The following is a 25,438-nucleotide window of genomic DNA, read 5'->3' as shown; positions in this document are numbered from 1 at the left end:
ATGCCTTTCACAAACACACGAAAGCCTCTCTGATGAGCATAAGAGCAAACACTGACTGAGGAGTTTCGGCATGCTAAAAGCATGCTAAATACTCTGATCTCATTTATTACTCCTAGAGATCATCTGAGGTTATTTGCAGTTGAGAAAACTGACACAGAGAGATGTAAAGTCATTTGGCCAGGTCATGCAGGGGGTGAAAATGGAAGGTTGGAACTTGAACCCTGGTCTGACACCACTGCCCAGGCTCTTACTACTCTACTCTACTGCTGGCTCTGTTGGAGTTCTATTCTGCAGTGAACTTCTGTTGAGGGGAATGGTAAGGTAACCATTGTAATCATTGAAATTGTGTGATTGTTGATAGTGAAAGTGAAGTGAAAGTGAAGTCACTCAGTCGTGTCCGACTCTTAGCAACCCCATGGACTGCAGCCTACCAGGCTCCTCCGTCCATGGGATTTTCCAGGCAAGAGTATCGGAGTGGGTTGCCATTGCCTTCTCCGATAGTGACTTGTAAATGCAGACCTCAATGGTGATGATTTTCTGTTTGCTGTCTGGAGTTAGTAATTGGTGGAAACTCACACCTGAATCACTCTCTGGGAGGTAGTTTAGCCTCCTGGGCAGAGGACCTGGGCTCAAAGTCCAGCTTCACTGCCTTCAATTGTCCAAGCAACTGGTAAATTTCTCAACCTCTGATCTATTATCCGCATTAACAACGGACTGAACAACATCCACAAATATTAAGTGGGCATTTAATTCAGTAAAACACTAGTTACTTGTATCCAGTACATATTTAATTTAATGATCATATTCTTTCTCTCTCTCTCTCTCTACCATGTTTATTTGATCAAACAGGAAAAAGAGTTAATGAAAAATGAAGTATGGGATTACCTGCTAACAAAGAATATTTAAGAACTGGAACTTTGCATGTTTCAAGAAAATAAAAGGACCTAAAGGGAGAAATATAGATCTGATCACCTGAAGAACTATGGACAGAGGTTCCTAACATTGTACAGGAGACAGTGATCAAAACCACCTCCAGGAAAAAGAAATGCAAAAAGGCTAAATGGTTATCTGGGAGGCCTTAAAATAGTTGAGAAAAGAAGAGAAGCAAAAGGCAAATGAGAAAAGGAAAGATATAACTATCTGAATTCAGAGTTCCAAAGAATAGCAAGGAGAGATAAGAAAGTCTTCTTAAGTGAACAATGCAGAGAAATAGAAAACAATAGGATGGGGAAGACTAAAGATCTCTTTAAGGAAATTAGAGATACCAAGGGAACATTTCATGCAAAGATGGGCTCAATAGAGGACAGAAATGGCATGGACCTAACAGAAGCAGAAGATATTACAAGAGGTGGCAAGAATACACAGAAGAACTATACAAAAAAGATCTTCATGACTGAATAACCACGATGGTGTGATCATTCACTTAGAGCCAGACATCTTGGAGTGTGAAGTCAAGTGGGCCTTAGGAAGCATCATTACGAACAAACCTAGTAGAGATGACAGAATCCCAGTTGACCTATTTCAAATTCCAAAAGATGATGCTGTGAAAGTGCTGCACTCAATGTGCCAGCAAATTTGGAAAACTCAGCAGTGCCCACAGGACTGGAAACGATCAGTTTTCATTCCAATCTCAAAGAAAAGCAATGCCAAAGAATGTTCAAACTACCACACAATTGCACTCATCTCACATGCTAGCAAAGTAATGCTCAAAATTCTCCAAGCTAGGCTTCAACAGTACACGAATCGAGAAGTTCCAGATGTTCAAGCTGGATTTAGAAAAAAACAGAGGAATCAGAGACAAATTGCCAACATCTGTTGGATCACAGAAAAAGCAAGAGAATTCCAGAAAAACATCTAGTGCTTCATTGACTATGCCAAAGCCTTTGACTGTATGGATCACCACAAACTGTGAAAAATTCTTAAAGAGATGGGAATACCAGACCACTCAACTTGCCTCCTGAGAAGCCTGTGTATGCAGGTCAAGAAGCAACAGTTAGAACTGGACATGGAACAACAGACTGGTTCAAAATTGGGAAATCAATACATCAAGGCTGTATATTGTCACCCTGCTTATTTAGCTTATATGCAGAGTACATCATGGGAAATCCTGGGCTGGATGAAGCACAAGCTGGAATCAAGATTGCTGGGAGAAATATCAATAACATCAGATATGCAGATGACATTATCCTTATGGCAGAAAGCAAAGAGGAACTAAAGAGCCTCTTGATGAAAGTGAAAGAGGAGAATGAAAAAGCTGGCTTAAAACTCAACATTCAAAAAATGAAGATCATGGCATCTGGTCCCCTTACTTCATGGCAAATAGATGGGGAAACAATAGAAACAGTCAGAGACTTTATTTTCTTGGGCTCCAAAATCACTGCAGATGGTGACTGCAGCCATGATAGTAAAAGACACTTGCTCCTTGGAAGAAAAGCTGTGAAAAATCTAGATAGCATATTAAAAAATAGACATTACTTTGCCAACAATGGTCCATATAGTGAAAACCATGGTTTTTCCAGTAGTCATGTATGGATATGAGAGTTGGAACATAAAGAAGACTGATCATTGAAAAAGTGATGCTTTTGAACTGTGGTGTCGGAGAAGACTCTTGAGAATCCCTTGGACTGCAAAGAGATCAAGCCAGTCAATCCTAAAGGAAATCAGTCCTGAATATTCACTGGAAGGACGGATGCTGAAGCTGAAGCTCCAATAATTTGGCCACCTGATGCAAAGAACTGACTCAATGGAAAAGACCCTGGTGCTGAGAAAGATTGAAGGCAGGAAGAGAAGGGGATGACAGAGGACGAGATGGTTGGATGATATCACCAACTCAATAGAGTTTGAGCAAGCTCCAGGAAATGATGAAAGACAGGGAAGCCTGGCATGCTGTAGGCCATGGGGTCGCAAAGAGTTGGACATCAACAACAACAACAACAAAGAAAGACCAGGCAGAAGAATAATAGAATTCCTTTCTTCCTATGAGGTCCTTTTGTGGTACATTTCTTATTAGAATGGTCCTTTAATTCTCACCCCTTTAATTCATTTTTTTTCTTGCTTTGATAAAATCATACACCCTTCATGAATTCTCTTCCCAAATCCCAAGGGACTGTCAGATCTATTCAGGTTCTGCTGAATAGTTTTTCCCTATTGACTGACTCTATCATCTGCCCTCAACCAAATTCCACCTGTCTTTCACACACTTTTAGCATGCAAATTTAGAATTGTTATATCTCTGTGTCCCAGCACCAGAACAGTGTCTGACACACAAAAAGGCACTCAAATACTTCCCTAGGGGCTTCCTTTGTACCTCGTTGGTGAAGAATCTACCTGCACTGCAGGACACCCGGGTTCGATTCCTGGATTGGGAAGATCCCCTGGAGAAGGGTTAGGCTACCCACTCCAGCATTCTTGCCTGGAGACTTCCTTGGACAGAGGAGCCTGGCAGGCTACAGTCCATGGGGTCGAAAGAGTCAGACACAACTTAGTGGCTAAACCACCTCTTTCACCTTCATCAGAGGCTTAGTTCCTCTTCGCTCTCTGCTATCAGGGTAGTGTCATCTGTATATCTGAGGTTATTAATATTTCTCCCGGCAATCTAGACTCTTAATTCTACATCTAAAAGAATGAAGAGTCTAGTGTAGGCATGAGCAGCAGCAAGCTGGCTGGGGGATCTGGCTGCACCTGGTCTGGAGGGAACTGTACACAAGGCAGGTCCCACCTCGGCAAAACATTTGCTGATTTAACCTGGATTTAATCTAAAGGAAGCCCTGAGTGTTGGTTTCAGCCTGATACTGAGGTTTTAAAATTCCTTCTGTTTCCTGACATTTATAGGCATTTACACATTCTGGCAGAGCAGGCAGAGGTCCTGCTATGCAAGCTACAAAAGTCTCCACAAAGTTCTCTCTCTTAGAGAACTCTGAAATTCACTTAGCACCAGGATAATAGTATGATTTCCTCTGAAAGAAAACTGTGTGGTAGAAAAAGCTTTGCTAATATGCCCAATTGGTGTGTGGTTTAAATCAGACACTCTGAAAACATTTCACCTGCTTTAATGGATCTTTATGATGCTTTGGTGCTATTATCTTTATTTTAAAAAAAACAAAAAGCAGAGCCACTGAGGAAAAAGGATCTAAGAGAGAGAGATAAATTGTGTGACATAACTCAGAAATGACTGAACTAGGGGAGGAGAAAGAAAGAGAGAGAGGAAGGAGAGAGACAGAGATATACAAAGAGAAAAGCTGAGAAAAGTGAAAACAGGTATCTTCTCTGCATCTGTGGGTTTCTCATCCTTCCCTCACCTTTTATAGAGAACAGACCAATAGCCGAACTAGCAGCCGCCTGGCGGATGGAGGGCAGGGTGTCACAGGAGTGAGGAGCCAGGAGGCCAAGGAGTGAGCCGATCTTAAAATTCTCTGGTGCCTGCAGGATAAAGGAGGATCCCGAGGTGATGGGGTGGCTTGATGATGTTTCAGGATAGTCCCAACGCTGGATATTAAGTCCTTGTTTCCTCCATGCAGGTCCTTAGAATAAAATGGAATCTCGGACTTTCCAAGCGGACAGGCAAGCAAAGACAAATGAATCGCTTCACTCCCCGCCTCCAAATCTCCCCCCCCCCACCCCCCGCAACCCCTCAGCCATCTCCTGCTTGTACTCACAGTGCTGAGGGATGGGGCAGACCTCAGGGTGGCTCTCTGAAAAAACTCCGCCTGGACTGGAGATCCTTCACACAGGAGTTTTGGATTCCAGCGGCCTCCGAAGTCCTTGCTGTTAGCAGGCAATGACATCCACCCATTCTAGGGGCTTACTCACCTCGACATCATTTGTCAGAACTTTTGCGGTGATCTGGAAGGCTCTTTCTCTTTCCCAGTCTTTTTGTGAGACAAGCCACATTCGGAGAAGCTGTTGGTCAAAGAGTAAAAGTGCTTTCCTTCAGTTCAGTTCAGTTCAGTCTCTCAGTCGTGTCCGACTCTTTGCGACCCCATGAACTGCAGCAAGCCAGGCCTCCCTGTCCATCACCAACTCACGGAGTTCACTCAAACTCACATCCATCGAGTCAGTGATGCCATCCAGTCATCTCATCCTGTGTCGTTCACTTTTCCTCCTGCCCTCAATCTTTCCCAGCATCAGGGTCTTTTCAAATGAGTCAGCATCAGGCAGCCAAAGTATTGGAGTTTCAGCTTCAACATCAGTCCTTCCAATGAACACTCAGAACTGATCTCCTTTAGGATGGACTGGTTTGATCTCCTTGGAGTCCAAGGGACTCTCAAGAGTCTTCTCCAATACCACAGTTCAAAAGCATCAATTCTTCGGTGTTCAACTTTCTTCACAGTCCAACTCTCACATCCATACATGATCACTGGAAAAACCATAGCCTTGACTAAACGGACCTTTGTTAGCAAAGTAATGTCTCTGCTTTTTAATGTGCAGTCTAGGTTGGTCATAACTTTTCTTCCAAGGAGCAAGTGTCTTTTAATTTCATGGCTGCAGTCACCATCTACAGTGACTTTGGAGCCCCCCAAAATAAAGTCTGCCACTGTTTCCACTGTTTCCCCATCTATTTGCCATGAAGTGATGGGACCGGATGCCATGATCTTCGTTTTCTGAATATTGAGCTTTAAGCCAACTTTTTCACTCTCCTCTTTCACTTTCATCAAGAGGCTCTTTAGTTCCTCTTCACTTTCTGCCATAAGGGTGGTGTCATCTGCATATCTGAGGTTATTGATATTTCTCCCGGCAATCTTGATTCCAGCTTGTACTTCCTCCAGCCCAGTAGAGGAAGTTAAATAAGCAGGGTGACAATATACAGCCTTGACGTACTCCTTTTCCTATTGGAACCAGTCTGTTGTTCCACGTCCAGTTCTAACTGTTGCTTCCTGACCTGCATACAGGTTTCTCAAGAGGCAGGTCAGAGGCTGGTCTGGTATTCCCATCTCTTTGAGAATTTTCCACAGTTTCTTGTGATCCACACAGTCAAAGGCTTTGGCATAGTCAATAAAGCAGAAATAGATGTTTTTCTGGAACTCTCCTGCTTTTTCAATGATCCAGCAATGTTGGCAATTTGATCTCTGGTTCCTCTGCCTTTTCTAAAACCAGCTTGAACATCTGGAAGTTCACGTATTGCTGAAGCTTGGCTTGGAGAATTTTGAGCATTACTTTACTAGCGTGTGAGATGAGTGCATTTGTGCAGTAGTTCGAGCATTCTTTGGCATTGCCTTTCTTTGGGATTGGAATGAAAACTGACCTTTTCCAGTCCTGTGGCCACTGCTGAGTTTTCCAAATTTGCTGACACATTGAGTGCAGCACTTTCATAGCATCATCTTTTAGGATGTGAAGTAGCTCAACTGGGATTCTATCAGCTCCACTAGCTTTGTTTGTAGTGATGCTTCTAAGGCCCACTTGACTTCACATTCCAGGATGTCTGTCTCTAGATGAGTGATCACACCATTGTGATTATCTGGGTCATGAAGATCTTTTTGTACAGTTCTTCTGTGTATTCTTGCCACCTCTTCTTAATATCTTCTGCTTCTGTTAGGTCCATACCATTTCTGTCCTTTATTGAGCCCATCTTTGTATGAAATGTTCCCTTGATATCTCTAATTTTCTTGATGAGATCTCTAGTCTTTCGCATTCTATGTTTTCCTCTATTTCTTAGCATTGATCACTTAGGAAGGCTTTCTTATCTCTCCTTGCTATTCTTTGGAACTCTGCATTCAAATCTTTCCTTTTCTCCTTTGCTTTTTGCTTCTCTTCTTTTCACAGCTATTTGTAAGGCCTCCCCAGACAGCCATTTTGGTTTTTTTCATTTCTTTTTCTTGGGGATGTTCTTGATCCCTGTCTTCTGTACTATGTCATGAACCTCTGTCCATAGTTCTTCAGGCACTCTGTCTATCTGATCTAGTCCCTTAAATCTATTTCTCACTTCCACTGTATAATCGTAAAGGAGTTGATTTAGGTCATACCTGAACGGTTTAGTGGTTTTCCCTACTTTCTTCAATTTAAGTCTGAATTTGTCAATAAGAAGTTCATGATCTGAGCCACAGTCAGCTCTCAGTCTTGTTTTTGCTGACTGTATTGAGCTTCTCCGTCTTTGGCTGCAAAGAATATAATCAATCTGATTTTGGGGTTGGCCATCTGGTGATGTCCATGTGTAGGGTTTTCTCTTGTGTTGTTGGAAGAGGGTGTTTGCTATAACCAATGCATTCTCTTGGCAAAACTCTATTAGCCTTTGCCCTGTTTCATTCTGTACTCCAAGGCCAAATTTTCCTGTTACTCCAGGTGTTTCTTGACTTCCTACTTTTGCATTCCAGTCCCTTATAATGAAAAGGACATCTTTTTTGGGTGTTAGTTCTAAAAGGTCTTGTAGGTCTTCATAGAACCATTCAACTTCAGCTTCTTCAGTGTTACTTGTCAGGGCATAGACTTGGATTACCGTGATATTGAATGGTTTGCCTTGGAAATGAACAGAGATGATTCTGTCATTTTTGATATTGCACCAAAGTACTGCATGTTGGACTCTTTTGTTGACTATGATGGCTACTGCATTTCTTCTAAGGGATTCCTGTCCACAGTAGTAGATATAATGGTCATCTGAGTTAAATTCACCCATTCCAGTCCATTTTAGTTCTCTGATTCCTAGAACGTTGATGTTCACTCTTGCCATCTTCTGTTTGACCACTTCCAATTTGCCTTGATTCATGGACCTAACATTCCAGGTTCCCATGCAATATTGCTCTTTACAGCATTGGACCTTGCTTCTATCAACAGTCACATCCAGAAGTGGGTGTTTTGCTTTGGCTCCATCCTTTCATTCTTTCTGAAGTTATTTCTCCACTGATCTCTAGTAGCATATTCTTTCATATTTATCCATTCTCATTCTCTTGCTCTCACTCTGCCTCTTCTGGAATAGGGTGCTGGCCTCCCCACAAACACTGTGTAAGTGGGCTGGCTCTGTGGTGTTGCTGGGGGGCTACGTGGGTCAGGCTAGATGAGTCCCCGGGAGGAGGCAGAGTTTGGAGGGTGACCTGGAGCACAGGTTAGGGTCCATGGGACCTACTCACATTGAACATTTCTTGGCAGTCCTCTGCTTTCATGTTATCCCACATCATGGTCCTCAGCAGCTTTCCGAGAGCATCCATGGATCGTTCGTAGAGAAACTGAAATGAAGTGAGTGACAGTGAAGCTGAGAGCACGCGTTCATTCAAGTTCATTCATTCTACCCGGTTCTTCACCCTCCTCCGGCCTCGCCCCCACATACTTGGATGTGCTCCTTGTCTTTGTCCGTCTCGCCCTCATTTCTGAGTTTTTCCAAGGGTGGAAGGGGCAGCAGCCTCCGAATATTCTCCTCAAGAATATTAAGATGGTCATTCAGTGAGAGTTGAGGTTTCAATTTACTGAAATGAGAACCACGTGGAGGAGTGGATATTATATCGCCAAACAACACACATCTCAGTTGAGTTCCAGAGAACTGAGGATCTGAAGGGGCTTGAAGGGGTCAGATGCATTTCTGATGGGAATGCAATGTTGAAGGAGATGGTAACAGGAGTAGAGAAAGATTGGGGACATAAAACCAGACTGTAAGTCTAATTTATTACAGTGATAAACAAACCATCACTTGCTTGGCATTACTTAATCCTTTATTGTATGATCTAACATTTATCTACTTATTTTCTTCAGCACTCAAGTTATGTGTGTATGTGTGTGTGAGTGACTGAGAGAGAGAAGAGAGATTCTAAGTTTGGAGCAGTGAGTTTTATCGATGTCATATGTCCTTTCATGTCATGTGTCATCCCTGATGGCTCAGTCTGGCAAGAATCCGCCTGCAATGCCAGAGACAAAGGGTTGATCCCTGGGTGGGGAAGATCTCCTGGAGAAGGAAAGAGCAACCCACTCCACTATTCTTGCATGGGAAATCCCATGGACAGAGGAGTCTTGTGGGCTACTCCCCATGAAGTTGCAAGAATGGAACACAACTTAGTGACTAAATACCACCTATAAACACAGGAGTAAATGACACTGGAACCTTCCTTTTCCTTTCTCACTATCTGACATATAGTATAGACATGAGGATATAAAGAAACCTGGATATAGCTTAGGAACATGTAAGTATTCAGTAAATATGAAAACCTCCATTTGTTATTAGATAAATGTAAGCTAAGACAATACAACACCACTTGTCTGCAACAAAATTAGCAAAAAAATAAAAAATGATGACACTGTCAGAGAAGGGTGAAACTGGTTCTCTTACAGGGCTTCCCTTGTAGCTCAGCTGGTAAAGAATCTGCTTAAGACCTGGGTTTGATCCCTGGTTTGGGAAGATCCCCTGGAGAAGGGAAAGGCTACCCACTCCAGTATTCCAGCCTGGAGAATTCCATGGTCTATAGTCCATGGGGTTGCAAAGAGTCTGACATGACTGATAGATTTTCACTTTCACTTGCACAGAGGAGTAAAAGTCAATAAAGCTGCGACAGCTTTATTGAATGTTAAATGTGTTGATATATAGTGTGCAATCTTCTCATCCTTATTGTCTGGCTGGCTATTTAAAAATATCAACTTATTGAGGCATAATTTATGCACAACAAGCTGCATCCATTTAAAGTGTGCAATCAAATAAATTCCACACTCATGAAACTACCACTATAAGCAATACAGAACATTGCTATCAGCCCCCAGTTTTTCCTGATGCATCTTTGCAATTCATCTATTCCTCCACCTTGGTCCAAGGTAACCACTGATTTGCTTTCTGTCATTAGTCTTCAAGGTCTACAAATGTCCTGTCTATATGAGGGAAGCCGTTAGCTACATGTGGCTATTGAACTCTTGAGTTGTTGCTAGTTTGATTTAAAATACACTGTAATTGTAAAACACACCGGATTTTGAAGATGTGGTATGAAAATCATGTAAGTCATCTTATTAATTCTTTATTTTAAATACATGTTGAAGTAGTATACTGAATATATTAGATTAAAATAATTATTAAAATTAATTTAATGTTTCTTTTTACATATTTAATAGTGGCTACTAGAAAATTTTAAACAATAAATGTGACCTGTATTATTTCTACTCAACAATGCTGTTCTGGAACCTGGTTAAGTCTTAATTCATCTTCAAGATTTCTTTGCACTTTCTTGAAACCTCTCTTATCTTTATAAATATGGGAACTTGTGCCTTTCCCTTATTTTGCTTCTTACTGAATTTTAGAAAAACTATGTGGATGTGTTTTGAATTCATTTCTCTTTGTTGGCTAAAACTCCTTCAGAGAAAGGTCATATTTTGTTTAACATTGTCCTTTTAGAACCTAGCTCAATGTCTGATACATAGATGCAACTCAATAATATTTATTGAACCAAATTGTCAGCTTTTATAATTAGATGTTCAAAGAACATTTTTTTTTTTTTGCATGAGGATGTTCATCAAAGTATTACTTACAGGTTTTAAAACAAGAAATAGTTAAATGTAGCAATAGGAGGTTGATTAATAATTGAAGGTAATAATATGAGGCATATCTATGCATCAAGATATCAGGCAGTGATTAAAATAGTTGTTACCTCAACATAATAAAGGCCATATATGAAAACCGTATAAGCTAACATCATGCTTAATGGTGAAAGACTGAAAACTTACCCTCTAAGATCAGGAACAAGACAAAGATGCTACTTCTATTTAACATAATACTGCAAGTCCCAGCCAGAGCAATAGATAAGAAAAATAAATAAAAGCCATCCAGATTGGAAAAGTAAAGTAAAATTATCTCTGTTTGCAGATGACATGATCTTATATATAGAGAATCCTAAAACATCTACAAAAATATTATAACTAATAAACAAATTCTTCAAAGTTGCAGAATACAAAATCAGCACACAAAAATCACTTCCATTTTTATACACTTAAAACAATGAACCATCAAAAAAGTTAGCAATTCCATTTATAATAGCATCAAAAGAATAAAATACTTAGAAATAAATTTAACCAAGAAAGTGAAAGGCTTGTACACCAAAAAACCACAAAATGATGCTGAAGGAAGTTAAGAAGACACAACTGAAGGGAAAGGTGTTTCATATTTAAATTGCAATACTTATGATTGTTAAGATGTCCCTCTAAAGCAGTCTGCAGATTTAATGCAATCCCTATCAGAATCCCAATGATACTTTTTGCAGAAATAGAAAAATCTATCCTAAAATTCACATGGAATCTTAAGGGACCTCAAATACCCAAAACTATTTTGAAAAAGAACAAAGTTGGGGATCTCACACTTTTTGGTTTCAAAACTTGTTACAAAACCACTGTAATCAAAACAGTATAGTGCTGGCATAAACAAACAGACACACAAACCAGTGGAATACAATAGAGGGGCCAGAAATAAACTCTCGTGCATATGGTGAAATGATTTTCAACAAGTGCCAAGACCGTTCAGAGGGGAATAATGTTGCATTTGGCCATGATTACTTGGATATGACACTAAAAGTACAAACAGTGAAAGTACAAATGGACAAATGGACCTACGTCAAAATTAAAAATTTCTGTTCATGAAGGACACAAAGGCTAGAGTAAAAAGACAGCCTATGGAAAGAGAAAATATTTGCAAATCATATATGTGATAAGGGGTTAATAACCTTATCTAGAGTAGAAAGAATACGAAAAGTATAAAAATATAAAGAACTACAACTCAACAAAAAAAAGAGAAAGAACTGAGAAAAATGGACAAAGGATCGAATAGTTTTCTCAAGAAGATATGCAAACAGGCAATAAGCCTATAAAAAGATGCTCAAAGCCATTAATCATTACTGAAAGGCAACTCAATGCTACAGTGGGACACCATCCTACACCCATTAGGATGGCTACTGTAAAAACAAACAAACAAAAATCAGAAAGTGACGGCAAGGATATGGGAAACTTAGGACACTTGTGTGCTGTTGGTGAACATAAAACAGTGCCCTGCTATAAAGATCAGTGTGGTGGCTCCTCAAAAGATCAAAAACAAGCTTGCCATCTGGTCCAACAGGCTGACTCATGAGTATATGCCCAAAATAAATAAAAGCAGGGTCTGGAAGAAATATGTATGTACCTATGTTCATAGCAGCATTATTTACAGTAGCCAAAATGTGAAAACCCTCCAACAGATGAGTGTCCAATAGAGGAATGGATTAACCAAGTATACTATACACATCAAACAGAATATTGCTCTGCCTTCAAAAGGAATGAAATTCTGATACACCCTACAACATGGATGGATCTTGAGGACATTATTCTAAGGAAAATAGGTCAGGCATCAAAAGACAAATACTAGATGATGCTAGTGACATGAGCTACCTAAAGCATAAAATTCACAGAGACAGAATATAGAGTGGTATCAGCCAGGGCTGATGGAAGGAGGAAATGAAGAGTTGATTAATGGGTATAGTGCTTCCATTTCTGGAGATTGGTTACACAATCATGTAAAAGTACTTAACACTACTGAACTGTACACTTAAAGACGGCTAAGGTGATAAACATGTATATTTTACCACAATAAAAAATTAATGAAAAATGAATTATGTTTGTGAAGAATTGGTCATAACATGGGAATATATAAGACGAGGAAAGAAAACAGGATAAAAATTATATGCAGAGCAGAATCTCAGCTCTGTAATCAACATGGACAATTAGGAATAAAGAATTGAAGAAAATATACCAAAATTTTGATAATCGGGTAGGGTTAGGTGTGATTTTTACTATTTTTAAAGACTTTCTGCAGTTTCCAAGTTTTAACAGTGAACTTCTATTTCTTTTACTGCAGGGGAAAAGATTATTTTTAAAATGTGCTTAAAATTATCATTTTCTTCAGGCATAGTGCTTCTAACCAAACCTGAGTGTGATTAAGGCTTTCATAAGTTTTTAATGGGAAGATTAAAATTTGCCTATAGGCCAAGAGAAATTATTTTTGCACAGAAATTTCGGTCCTCATATATCAATAAATCTGACTTTTATAAGCAGCTTGCTAGTCTCTGTCAGTCATCAAATGATCAGGCTTTCAGTCAATTCTGTCACTTTGGAAAAAGAAAAAGCTCCCATTTGAAATAACCTATTGATGAATTGGGCTTCCCAGGTGGCACTAGTGGTAAAAGAACCCACCTGCCAATGCAGGAGACGTAGGAGACATGGGTTTGATCCCTGGGTTGGGAAGACACCTTGAAGGAGGGCATGGCAACCCACTCCAGTGTTCTTACCTGGAGAATCCCAGGGACGGGGGAGCCTGGTGGGCTGCCGTCTATGTGGTCACACAGAGTCAGACATGACTGAAGCGACTTAGGTAACATGCATGCATTGATGAACGGTGTCCTTTTTGTGATGGTGCACTAGAGTCTGCACTTATCAATGTCAGTTGATCAGAATGAGTATATGTGGAGGAAATTTTTTTTTTAATGAGAAGAAACAAAAAATTCTCTACCTGAGGTATCTGATGGCAATTAAGGCTTTCCACCGAATAGGGCTGGCCAAGGAATCCAGAGGTTCATCCCTGATGAAGTCCTGCAACACAGACAAGGCGGTGAACCGTCTCAGGGAGGACTAGGGGAGTTTCTAGATGCATTGAGGTAGAAGCCTCATTGGACTGTTGGGTGCCCTCAGGCAGAACCATGGCAAAATTCTGTTCTTAGGGATTGGCAAGTTTTACCCACTTAAAAAAAAAAGACAACTTGCTCTCTTGGTAATTAACTTCTCAGGATCTTGCCCATGTCCTTTGCACACTCACCAGCATGTAACCCAGCAGCACCTCCTTGTAGGAGAACTTGAACGTCTCATCCTCAGCATCCTGGACAGCAATACCAATCTCTGTGATACTTCTGGTAAAACTCATCTGCAGATCCATGTCCTAAAGGAAAATGACTCACAGTGCAAGCCAGAGTCTTAGGCACCGAACCTGGTTCTACGAATGTTTGACCTACGGTTGAAATATGTGCCCGGACAGCAGTGGCACTGTGCTTCTTCTGCCATTTTCACCTTAGTCTCAGATCCAAGTTGCGGGGCTTCTCAACCCCAGCCTCTGCCATGGACTGAGGATTCTCTAGAACAGTGGTTTTCAAACATTTCTGACCAGAATCAAAATAGGGAACAATTTACAAATCTATCTGGTACTTATGAACTATATACTATATATATATATATATAATGCATGTATAATGTGGTGTTGGAGAAGACTCTCGAGAGTCCCTTGGACTGCAAGGAGATCCAACCAGTCAATCCTACAGGAAATCAGTTCTGAATGTTCATTGGAAGGACTGATGCTGAAGCTGAAGCTCCAGTACTTTGGCACCTGATACGAAAAACTGACTCAATGGAAAAGACCCTGGTGCTGGGAAAGATTGAAGGCAGGAGGAGAAGGGGATGACAGAGGATGAGATGGTTGGATGGCATCACCGATACGATGGACATGAGTTTGAGTAAGCTCCGGGAGTTGGTGATGGACAGGGAAGCCTGGTGTGCTGCAGTCCATGGGGTTGCAAAGAGTTGGATGTGACTGAGTGGCTGAACTGAACATGTATATAATACATGATGTATTATGTATACATATATATATATATAATATATAATTATATATATATATAAAACCATGATTTCTCAACCTGCCTGCAACTTGGATCTGAGACTAAGGTGAAAATGGCCAAAGAAGCACAGTGTCACTGCTGTCTGGGCACATATTTCAACTGTAGGTCAATATAATATATATTATATATATTATATATATATAATACATAACTGAAATAAAAGTTTTGTGATACTTAATGCTATATATAGTCATTTTTCTTTCTTTTTATTTTTTACATTATGAAAGTATGATAACACATTTATAGGAGACTTGGAAAATACAGAACACAGTTACATACAGTTTCACCATATATCACAATTATTTTTTAAGTAGAAAAATTATGATTTTTAGTTGGAGTTTCAATATCAAACTCTCAAAAATTATCTTTTATTCCTCTTTTATTTTATTACAAAAAATTACTAGTTGTGATTTATTAGATATATTAAATTGATTTCCTAATCTACTGGTGGGTCACAAATCACAGTTCTAAGAACACTGTTCTGGTTTACAGGTAACTTTCAAACCACCTAGAACCAAATGTAGTTCCTTGTTCTGTTTTAAATTAGGCTTGGGAATCCTGACTTCAGAATCAGATTAATTAGTTAAAATTTGGGATTCTTTCCTGCGGAATCAAATCAAGAGAACATTTACGCTTACTGTATTTTCAGGGAGCATAATTTGTATTCAGATATATTTATACTCAAACACAGGTATTCAGGTATATAAAATATATCACCTACCTTGTTTGCCACAGACATGCCCAGAACCTGAAAAAAATCAGAAGGAAAGGCAGATACTAGAGCAGCAGTCAGAGTTCCTTCACCCCAACCAAAGAGCCACGCATCAACCTGAAGGACAACAGTGAGGCAGGGTGTTCAGCTTTTCCAAGTGGTGGGGGCTGTTCCCTCCCTCCCTCAGATTCAAAAGGGACACCTGTGTATTGGTGGATTCTTTGCCATGGATGAATCATGACTAAGCTACAAAAGGCAGCACAAAGATTTCAAGCCTTTGGATTTCAGGCTTCTCATTTTAAAAAGGCTCTATCAGACCTTGGTAAGAAAAAGGGCACAAAACTCTTGGAAGAAAGAGCAATGAAAACTTATAAAATGAAAGTTAATGTAGCAGCTGATTTTGGAACTGAGATATAGTCAGTTCTCTGACAATGCCTGTGTTGAAAATGCAAATTTGTTACAATGAAATTGATGTATGAGGGGATACTTTTAGCGTATTCTGAATTTTGAGTTTGCTTATGTGCAGTTTTGTCTATGAGGGCAAAAAGGTGAACCAGACGAACTGAGCCTGAGGAAGACTTGCACATACACCACAGACGTCATCAGCTGCCTCTGTTTACTGTGTGTGATGAGCTGCTCTCACCCAAATCCGGCATTACAGCTGTCTGTCGGATTTCAGATATCCCTCCTTCCCACCACCGTTTCATAATAGCTCATAAATTGTGCAGTTGAATTCAGGGGTTTTTTAAGGAAAATTTCCATCATTTTTTAGTAGTATTTATCTACTTACTGTTTTTAAAATTACTTTTGAAAATTAAATTCTTGTTGTTTTTTTTAAACTGTATCATTGATGGGGTTGTTGAATATTGTACCACTCATCCCATTTCCCCCATAATCCCTGTGGTTTTTCCTGTATTCTCTTGTGCAAAAGTTGCATTTTAGCAGAATTGACTTACCTTAAAGTGTAGTGATCCTTATCTAAAACATCTTTATCTCCTTTCTATTTTATTGTTACCAAAACTTTCCTCAGTGATGGACTTAATAGTAATATAAAATACCTTCTTAAACTATGTTTTCAGTTCTCATCATTATTTATCAAATTTCGGGTGTGTAGCATCAGAATCACATTTAGAATCTGTCTAAAATGACAGATTCAGTGATCCATCCCTGAAGACTGATTCATTGTTGTTGTTCAGTCACTAAGTCACGTCCAACTCTTTGCGACCCCATGGACTACAGCACGCCAGGCTTCCTGTCCTACACCATCTCCTGGAGTTTGCTCAAATTCTTGTCCATTGAGTCCATGATGCTCTCTAACCATCTCATCCTCTGCTGCCTCCTCCTTTTGCCTTCATCTTTCCCAACAACAGGGTCCTGGCCAATGAGTTGGCTCTTCGCATCAGGTGACCAAAGTATTGGAGCTTCAGTTTCAGAATCTGTCCTTCTAATGAACATTCAGGACTGATTTCCTTTATGACTGACTGGTTTGATATCCTGCAGTCCAAAGGACTCTCAAGAGTCTTCTCCAATACCATAGTTCAAAAGCATCAATTCTTTGGTGCTCAGCTTTCTTTATGGTCCAACTCTCACATCCATACATGACTACTGGAAAAACCATATCTTTGACTAGACGTACCTTTGTTGGCAAAGTAATGTCTCTGCTTTTTAATATGCTGTCTAGGTTGGTCATAGCTTTTCTTCCAAGGAGCAAATGTCTTTTAATTTCATGGCTACAGTCACCATCTGCAGTGATTTTGGAGCCCAAGAAAAGAACGTCTCACTGTTTCCATTGTTTTCCCATCTATTTGCCATGAAGTAATGGGACCAGATGCCATGATCTTGAATGTTGAGTTTTAAGCCAGCTTTTTCATTCTCCTCTTTCATTTTCATCAAGAGGCTCTTTAGTTTTTCTTCACTTTCTGCCATAAGGGTGATGTCATCTGCGTATCTGAGGTTATTGATATTTTCTTGGGAATCTTGATTCCAGCTTGTGCTTCATCCAGCCTGGCATTTCAGATGATGTACTCTGTATATAAGTTAAATAAGCAGGGTGACAATATACAGCCTTGATTTACTCCTTTTCAAGTTTGGAACCAGTATGTTGTTCCATGTCCAGTTCTAATGGTTTCTTGTTGACCTGCAAACAGATTTCTCAGGAGGCACGTCAGGTGGTCTGATATTCCCATGTCTTGAAGAACTTTCCACAATTTGTTGTGATCCACACAGTCAAAGGCTTTGGGATAGTCAATAAAGCAAAAGTAGATGTTTCTCTGGAATTGTCTTGCTTTCTCTATGATCCAACAGATCTGGCAATTTGATCTCTGGTTCCTCTGCCTTTTTGAATCCAGCTTGAACATCTGGAAGTTCTTGGTTCACATACGGTTGATGCCTGGCTTGGAGAATTTTGAGCATTACTTTGCTAGCATGTGAGATGAGTGCAACTGTGTGGTAGTTTGAACATTCTTTGGCATTGCCTTTCTTTGGGATTGGAATGAAAACTGACATTTTCCAGTCCTGTGGCCACTGCTAAGTTTTCCAAATTTGCTGGCATATTGAGTGCAGAACTGTCACAGCATCATCTTTTAGGATTTGAAATAGCTCAACTGGAATTCCATCACCTCCACTAGCTTTGTTCATAGTGATGCTTCCTAAGGCCCACTTGACTTTTCATTCCAGGATGTCTGGCTGTAAGTGAGTGATAACACCATCCTGGTTATCTGGGTCATGAGGATCTTTTTTGTATAGTTCTTCTGTGTATTCTTACCACCTCTTCTTAATATCTTCAGCTTCTGTTAGTTCATACCATTTCTGTCCTTTATTGAGCCCATCTTTGCAAGAAATGTTCCCTTGGTATCTCTAATTTTCTTGAAGACATCTCTAGTCTTTCCCTTTCTATTGTTTTCCTCTATTTCTTTACATTGATCACTTAGGAAGGCTTTCTTATCTCTCCTTGTTATTCTTTGGAACTCTGCCCAAGATCTTACAAAAGAAACAAATCACTCAACTCCATTTCATAATCAAATTTTCTCTTCCCATATATTCTCACTTTGCAGACAAAGGTCCATATAGTCAAAGCTATGGTTTTTCTACTAGTCATGTACAGATGTGAGAGTTGGACCATAAAGAAAGCTGAGAGCTGAAGAATTGCTGCTTTGTATCTGTGGTGCTGGAGAAGACTCTTGAGAGTTCCTTGGACTGCAGGATATCACACCAGTCAATCATAAAGAAAATCGGTCCTGAATGTTCATTGGAAGGACTGGTGCTGAAGCTGAAGCCCCAATACTTTGGTCACCTGCTGAGAAGAGCCGACTCATTGGAAAAGACCCTGATGCTGGGAAAGACTGAGGGCAAGAGGAGAAGGGGACAACAGAGGATGAGATGGTTGGATAACATCATTGACTCAGTGCATATGAGTTTGAGCAAATTCTGGGAGATGGTGAAGGACAGGGAAGCCTTGCCTGCTGCAGTTCATGGGGTAGCAAAGAGTGGGACATGACTGAGTGATTGAGCAACAACAATATGTTCTCATCTTCCAAATGCACCAGATCCTATCTTCCCTTTGGTCTGTATCCTTTGAGGATGATTTTGAAGAGCTGAGCCCCTGTAATGTTTGGGAACCCCAGTCTTGGAAATTGAAGTAGCCCTGTGTTGGCTATTACCCGAGAGCACTGGCCGTAGAGAAATAGGACTTGAGATACAATGTCCTGATCAAGCCTGGTTAGGAGTTGACTCTTGGGTGCATGGAGGGCCACGGCTCCATAGATTACCATGACGTCAGTTTTGCTCAGGCTCTTTTTCCCAGAGAAAATACCCTGAAGAGGAGAAAAGAGAGACATGAAAAATATGGCTGAAGGAGTTTCTTTTCCTCTCATGATTTTTCCTAATCCTATGGGCCACTATGGGAGTTAAGAAATGGGACTGGGATTATTAAAATGAGTCTGAAGCTGATGTGCTTGCTGATATAAATTTCAACACCCAGAATGGTGTGGTGGATCTACCAGGCTTTAATAGAGGTACTTGAGAGAGGGCTTGCATTCATTTTACTCATTCTTCCTCTTCTTTAGGGGAAGCAGTGTATGCAATGGAAACTGTCCATGAGGCCTGAGGAGCCAGAAGAGGGATAAAACTAGACACCCACAGAGCTCCTCAGGTCCTCCCAGGTCAGTATGAGTGACAGGAAGTGGAGGAGATTTGTTATCTAGCTGGTCATTCTACAGGGCTTGGGCTCAGATGGTTCCAACCGGGAATAAAGACCGGGGATGGGAGCAAGTATGATATGGAGAAAGGATGTCCACGGATGGAGTCAGTGTCACTTGCCTTTGCAATGACCAAGGGGTTTGGAGGAGAAGGATATTCTTTTTACCTTACATCGATTCATGAAAAACTTTTCCCGATCTTGGAATGTTTTAAGAACTTTTAAGACAACTTCAAAGTGTTTCTCAGCACAGTATCCTAAGATAGATGTTATTCCCTAAAATCAGAAAAGACAGGGCATTTTGATGCATCAGGAACTCTAGGTGCTGGAGGTATAGGAGTCAACAGAACACACCAAACTCCTCATCCTCTTGAGTGTAAAACCAGGGGAAGTCACAAGGAAGTGACATAAAGTGAATACGCAAATCCAGTAAGCCTATAAATATATAGTATGTCAAATGGTGATAAGTGCTGTAAGAAAAGAAGAAAAAAGGGTAGCTTCTATAAGTTCGGGGAGTTGGCAATACAAATAGAGTAGCCAGACAAGTTGTCAATAAAAGGGTGACATGGAGAAGAGCCCCGAAATAAGCAAGACAGTGAGCTAATGGACTTCCTGGAAATGAGAGTTCCAAACAGAGAGAGTTTGTGCTAAGGTCCTGAGGTCCACCAAGGAGGACAGATGGAACAAAGAAGTAAAAGATGAGGTCAGAGAGAAAGTGGGGGTTGGTCTGAGTAAGGTCTCTTAGGCCACACTCAATACTTTGGATTTTTAATCTTAGACCAGTGGGAAGCAAGTGGAGGTTTTCTTGAGCTAGAGTTGACTATCATTTCTACAGGATCACTCTCCTTCTGAAACTTTACCTTGAAAAGTGTAAGTGTTAGTTGCTTAGTCCTGTCTAACTCTGTGACCCCATGGACTATAGCCCTTCAGGTTCCTCTGTCCATGTGACTCCCCAGGCAAGAATACTGGAGTGGGCTTCCATTCCATTCTCCAGGGGATCTTCCTGACCCAGGGATTGGACCCAGCTCTCCTGCATTGCAGGCAGATGTTTTACCGTCTGAGCCACCAGGGAAGCCCAAGGTTAACTTCACCCTTAGGTGATTAAAATGTTGAAAGCTCCTGTTTCACACTCTGTGTTCATATTTCCCCCTTGCCCACATTCTTTCCACCTCACTTGCTTCAGGCTCACTTCACCACTGTACCTTCATGCCAGTTTGTTCATGAGTCCTGGTTTGTTTCATTTGGTTGCATAACCCTGCTAGAGCCAGCATGAGAATCCAGGGACTAGACTTCTGTCATCAAGCTCTCAACCAGCACTGTTCTTAGATATTGGGTCTTACACTCTCTACCACCAGGAGATGCTTGGAAGAAATCTTTAAAGGCCGGTGGCCTGGTGTCTCTGTGTTCCTTGGTCATGGTGCCTTGGTTCCTTAGGTTCCTTTACATCCTAAGATGTAAACTTCTGTGACTTTCCATCTCTGGGTCCTCTCACCCCACAGTGCTCTGTGTTTCTCCTCTCCCGACCCATCTTCCTAACTTCTTAACTTCCTCCCCATCTTTCCAGCTCTGACCTATGTCCCACTGTCTTTCTGTCATGTGAGTCTGGAAAACCCCAGGCCCTGGATAAATCTGACTCTCATACTTGTCTATCACCTATCCGTATACCCCATTTGTTGGATGCTACCGGGAAAAAAAATGACACCCCTGAGAAAATTGCTGGAGTAGAAGATGATTTCAACTCCCCAAGGGGCCCTCAAATCTGCACACATATCCTATTTGTTTTCTTTAATCTATTTTCTCTCTCCAATTCCTCACAGTTGTAATTTCAGATCTTCTCTCCTGAAACTCCTTACTAAGCATTTTCTGTGAAAAAAAAAAACTTTGAGGAGTCTATTTTCCTTTATTTTATTTGGAGGAACTTGAGGGATGCAGGCAATGTGTTGTGGAGACAGGATTTGAATCCAGCTGGTCTGACACCAGAATCAGAGCCTAGGTGTCACCTGAGTGAGAGAGTCACTCTTAGGAGAAGGAAGGCCAGCTGATCAGTGAGACTTAGAGAGTTATGTGTTAACTCCTCACCAACCCAGAGGCCATTTGCTAAGTGATTTGAGTGTGCAGGATACACTGAAGAACTTGAAGCAAAGTTAAGTAAAAGAGGAATTTGAGAAGCTTAAGTGGATGTCACAAAGTTCATCTTCCTTCCAAGGCTTGTGAATTCCTCAGACTTTGAATGATGGCCATATGGTATGCTTGGATCTAAAATAAACTTAATTGTTTTCTAGCCCAGAGCAGAACTAAAAGGGCAACTAGAATGGAAATAATGGTGCTAGGAATAATGTCAATGAGAAATAATTGAAGGCTGAATATCTGAGATGGAAAAAAGAACTAATGACAATATAAAGTCAGTTTTAAAAGTTCAGTAAGTATAATGTTTTCCAGCTATTTACAATGGGGAAAGGACCCTAAACACCTGAGAATTTCTGAGAAAGGTATATAAAAAGACAGACTATGATAATTTATTTTTTACTAGCTAGTCTTTATTCCTGGGTGGTTTCTTTTCTTAAGCAGACATCGTCTTTTTCTTCACATATGCTCTCCAGCTTAGGCTAGGGTAGGGAATAGACAAAAGCTCTTTGCAAAAGCTCTCCAGGTTTTATTTTCTCTAGGAGGAAAATCAATGATACATACCCTTACTTTCGGCTTACACATTTAATGATTTTGGTACTTACAATCATGCCCTTATGTTACAAAGCCAAGGTCAAAATATTTTTAAAATACTCTTGTTGAGTAGGAGTGACTGAAATTCATTTTTCACTATTTTCACAAATCTGATTAGATAATGAAGCACTGATTTTTAAATAGGGAAACCTCAACCTAAATGTCCATCAACAGATGAATGGATAAAGAAGATGTGGTACATATATATGATGGGATATTACTCAGCCATAAAAAGAAATGAAATTGGATCATTTGTAGTGACATGGACGGACCTAGAGTCTGTCTACAGAGTAAAGTAAGTCAGAAAGAGAAAAACAAATATTGCATATATTTGGAATCTAGAAAAATGGTACAGAGGAACCTATTTGCAGAACAGAAATAGAAAACACAGATGTAAAGAATATACTACCATGTGTAAAATACATAGTTAGTAGGAAGCTGCTGTGAAACAAACACAGGGAGCTCAGCCCTGGAAGAATGGTGGGTGAGAGGGAGCCTCAAGAAGGAGGGTATATATGTATACATATAGTTGGTTTATGCTGTAGTACAGCAGAAAATAACATATTGTAAAACAGTTAGACTCTAATAATAATAAAAATAGGGAAGCCTCATTTTTCTGAAAAATTCTGTTGGACTATTTTGAATGTATGTGTGGATAATTCTGCGTGGATAATTCTGGATAAGTAAGCTATTAATGTAAGAACTGCCAGCGGTTTTCCAGAGGGAATTCACTATCATTGTCATGAGAGGAAATTGAGAGAAAGTGGTCCCACCTGTCGTTGGTCCCCCAGGTGGTGGGGAGCAGCCAGAAATTCCTTAATCTGTGAGCTGACAAAGTCCACATCTTGGCAGGATGCCAAGGTGGTTCCCAAGGCTTTCCAAAGAAATTTCTGGAAAACAAAGGACAAGCAACAGAATGTTAAAAGTTGGAAAGCAAGACTGATAAAAAGTAGAAAGAGTAAAAACAGTCATTCAAAAAAAAAAAAAAAAAAACATTGAGTTGACTTAGGACTGCTTGCTTATCAAGCACTTTCGCATATTGTCTCTTTTTCAAAATGTTCCCTCCCCACAGGCTCTGTCCTCTGCCTGTGCTCTCCTGCCTTCCTCTATGCTGTGTGCCCTGCCATCATAATAATACCTTTTATTACCTACTGTGATTTTTAATTTTCTTATTGTCTCTATGCTCAGAATTTCAGTTCTTGGTAGCAGAGGTTTTCACTGATTATCTATGTACAAATAAGTGTTAATAAGTTCTTATTGAATAAATATGCTCAATGAAAATTGGGTTATTTTGAAGACAATGTCATCTGATATTTTCAAACTTCACAGTATATTGACTTGGTTTATAGTTTAAGAGATTTAACAGTAGTTTTGAAAGTAATACCTTGGCTTCTCTACCATTATCTCTCTCCAGAAGTGCTGTCAGACTGGTGTTAGGAATGAAGCAGAAAAGTCACATAAGAACTTTCACATACACATGTGTCTTCGGTAATGAACACTGAGTAAATTGAGGAAGGAAAGCACCCAGTGGAGGAATGCTGGTGACAGAGCATGTCAGGAATCATTCTGTGGCTTCCACCCGCTCCAGAGGCGGTGAGAGTGTGGGATCCATTATGCCAGCCATACGCTGGGCACTTCTGTAGTGTCAGGATGGAGAAAAGGCAAGTAGAACAGGCACTGCTTCCTGTCATCTTTCATCGGAGGCCATGCAGAGTTATTGACTAGGGGCAAGGGACAGCCCTGCAGTAGCTTGTGTTTGAAAATCACAGCACATGCCTGGCTGTAAATAGGTGTATGAACATGCAGGTATACAAAGCAATTCAATACCAGACTGGCATCTTTTAATTTAGAATGTCCGTCTTGTTACAGAAAGGAGAGAAAAATGGCCAGTTGGAAGTCCACTCCAAAAACTGCAGAGCTCAAAGGATTGTAGCTCTGTGAGTGGTCATTAGTAATCAGAAAGGATCTATGGGACAGGAGGAATGGAAAATCTAGGCATAACAGATAAAGACAAATTAGCACATTCAGGAGAAATTGTACAGATTAATCTGATTTGGGATGGGAGGGGGCCATAAGGCTATAAAACAGGTGGAACAGAGTAAGAGTAGACTTGATCAGAGTAAGATTCTGATGAGGGAGCATCCACTCCATTCTCAGTTGTCTAGGCAAAAGATCCCCTGAGTGGGGCCAAAGCTGCTAGAGTCTATTTAGTTTCATCTTGGGAGAAGGGTAGGAGAGAGGTGGGAAAATCTTGTGCTGCAGGAATATTGATTTGAGGAAGGAGGAAAATATATTGTATTATAATATAGCTTCAGTGCCTCCCAGTACTGCTGACCTTTTGCTTATCTGCTGAATTTTATCAGATTCAATGAATAGTGCATTCACACCTGGGGACTTGGTTAGGAATCCCAGAAATCAGAAAGCCCGAATTGGGGGAAAATTGTGGTTGATCGTAAAATAGCCATAATCTTTCTATCTCATTTCTGTCCATGCTTCCCTGCTATGGGAGTTTGTGATTCCTATCAAGACAAGTCTATTTCTCCATTCTTTGGATCTGGGCTTGCCTTGCAACTTGCTTTTGTCACTGGAATGTGGTAGAAGTGATAGCACGCCCCCTTTGAGCTTAGACCTCAAGGATCTTGCATGTATCATTGCCACCACCATGAGAGCAAGCCCCTGATAGCCTGCTGCAGGATGAGGGACTGCAAGGAGCAGAAACAAGCTGTCCTAGACAAAATCATCCCAGACCAGCCAATCCCCAGTACACCCCAGTGAGGCTAGTTGAGATCAGAAGACTTCCCAATTGAGTCTAACCCAAACAGTCAACCTGCAAAATCCAAAGCTTTTTAGGTGCCCATTATTTTAAGCCACTAAGGATAGCTTGTCATGCTTTTAAAGCTACTTGGTACACTCCTAGTTTTCTGGTGTCAGGCATAACAGATGAGAGCCATTGAGGCAGCTCGTTGTTTGAATTGTTTTGTCTACTCACACCACCATTATCTTGAACTAATCTTGTGGGTTTGGGAGCTATTGGATGAACAGTATTACATAAGATGCAGAAGGCTGGTTTGTGTATAAGAAGATGAGGCATTGCTCACCAAATCTTCCTGATGGGTGTGTCTGTAGGCTGGGTAGGCCAATTTGGAGAATCAGTACTCTCTACCAAATTAGAGAGTCAATCAATGAGGGGAATTTTGAAAATTACATAGAAGAGTTGCAGGTTGCTAATAAAGA

General features: G+C 40.5%; 1 protein-coding gene across 1 annotated transcript in view; it reads right to left on the bottom strand.

Annotated features, from left to right (window-relative positions):
• The window catches only part of MROH2B (maestro heat like repeat family member 2B), a 73,258-nt gene that overhangs the window by 18,222 nt on the left and 29,598 nt on the right, over positions 1-25,438 (bottom strand). The window contains exons 19-28 of the mRNA XM_005889725.2: positions 22,978-23,094; positions 19,655-19,762; positions 18,951-19,103; positions 15,301-15,327; positions 13,727-13,846; positions 13,424-13,503; positions 8,255-8,390; positions 8,058-8,153; positions 4,810-4,899; positions 4,299-4,419 (exon numbers count right to left, since the gene is read on the bottom strand). Of these exons, the coding sequence (XP_005889787.1) occupies positions 4,299-4,419; positions 4,810-4,899; positions 8,058-8,153; positions 8,255-8,390; positions 13,424-13,503; positions 13,727-13,846; positions 15,301-15,327; positions 18,951-19,103; positions 19,655-19,762; positions 22,978-23,094 (1,048 nt within the window). The remainder of the gene's footprint in view (positions 1-4,298; positions 4,420-4,809; positions 4,900-8,057; positions 8,154-8,254; positions 8,391-13,423; positions 13,504-13,726; positions 13,847-15,300; positions 15,328-18,950; positions 19,104-19,654; positions 19,763-22,977; positions 23,095-25,438) is intronic.

Source organism: Bos mutus, chromosome 20 (assembly GCF_027580195.1).
Source record: "Bos mutus isolate GX-2022 chromosome 20, NWIPB_WYAK_1.1, whole genome shotgun sequence".
In the NCBI taxonomy this organism is placed as follows: Eukaryota; Metazoa; Chordata; class Mammalia; order Artiodactyla; family Bovidae; genus Bos; species Bos mutus.
The sequence above is the reverse complement of the archived record's forward strand: the minus strand, read 5'-3'. Positions and strand labels throughout refer to the sequence as shown.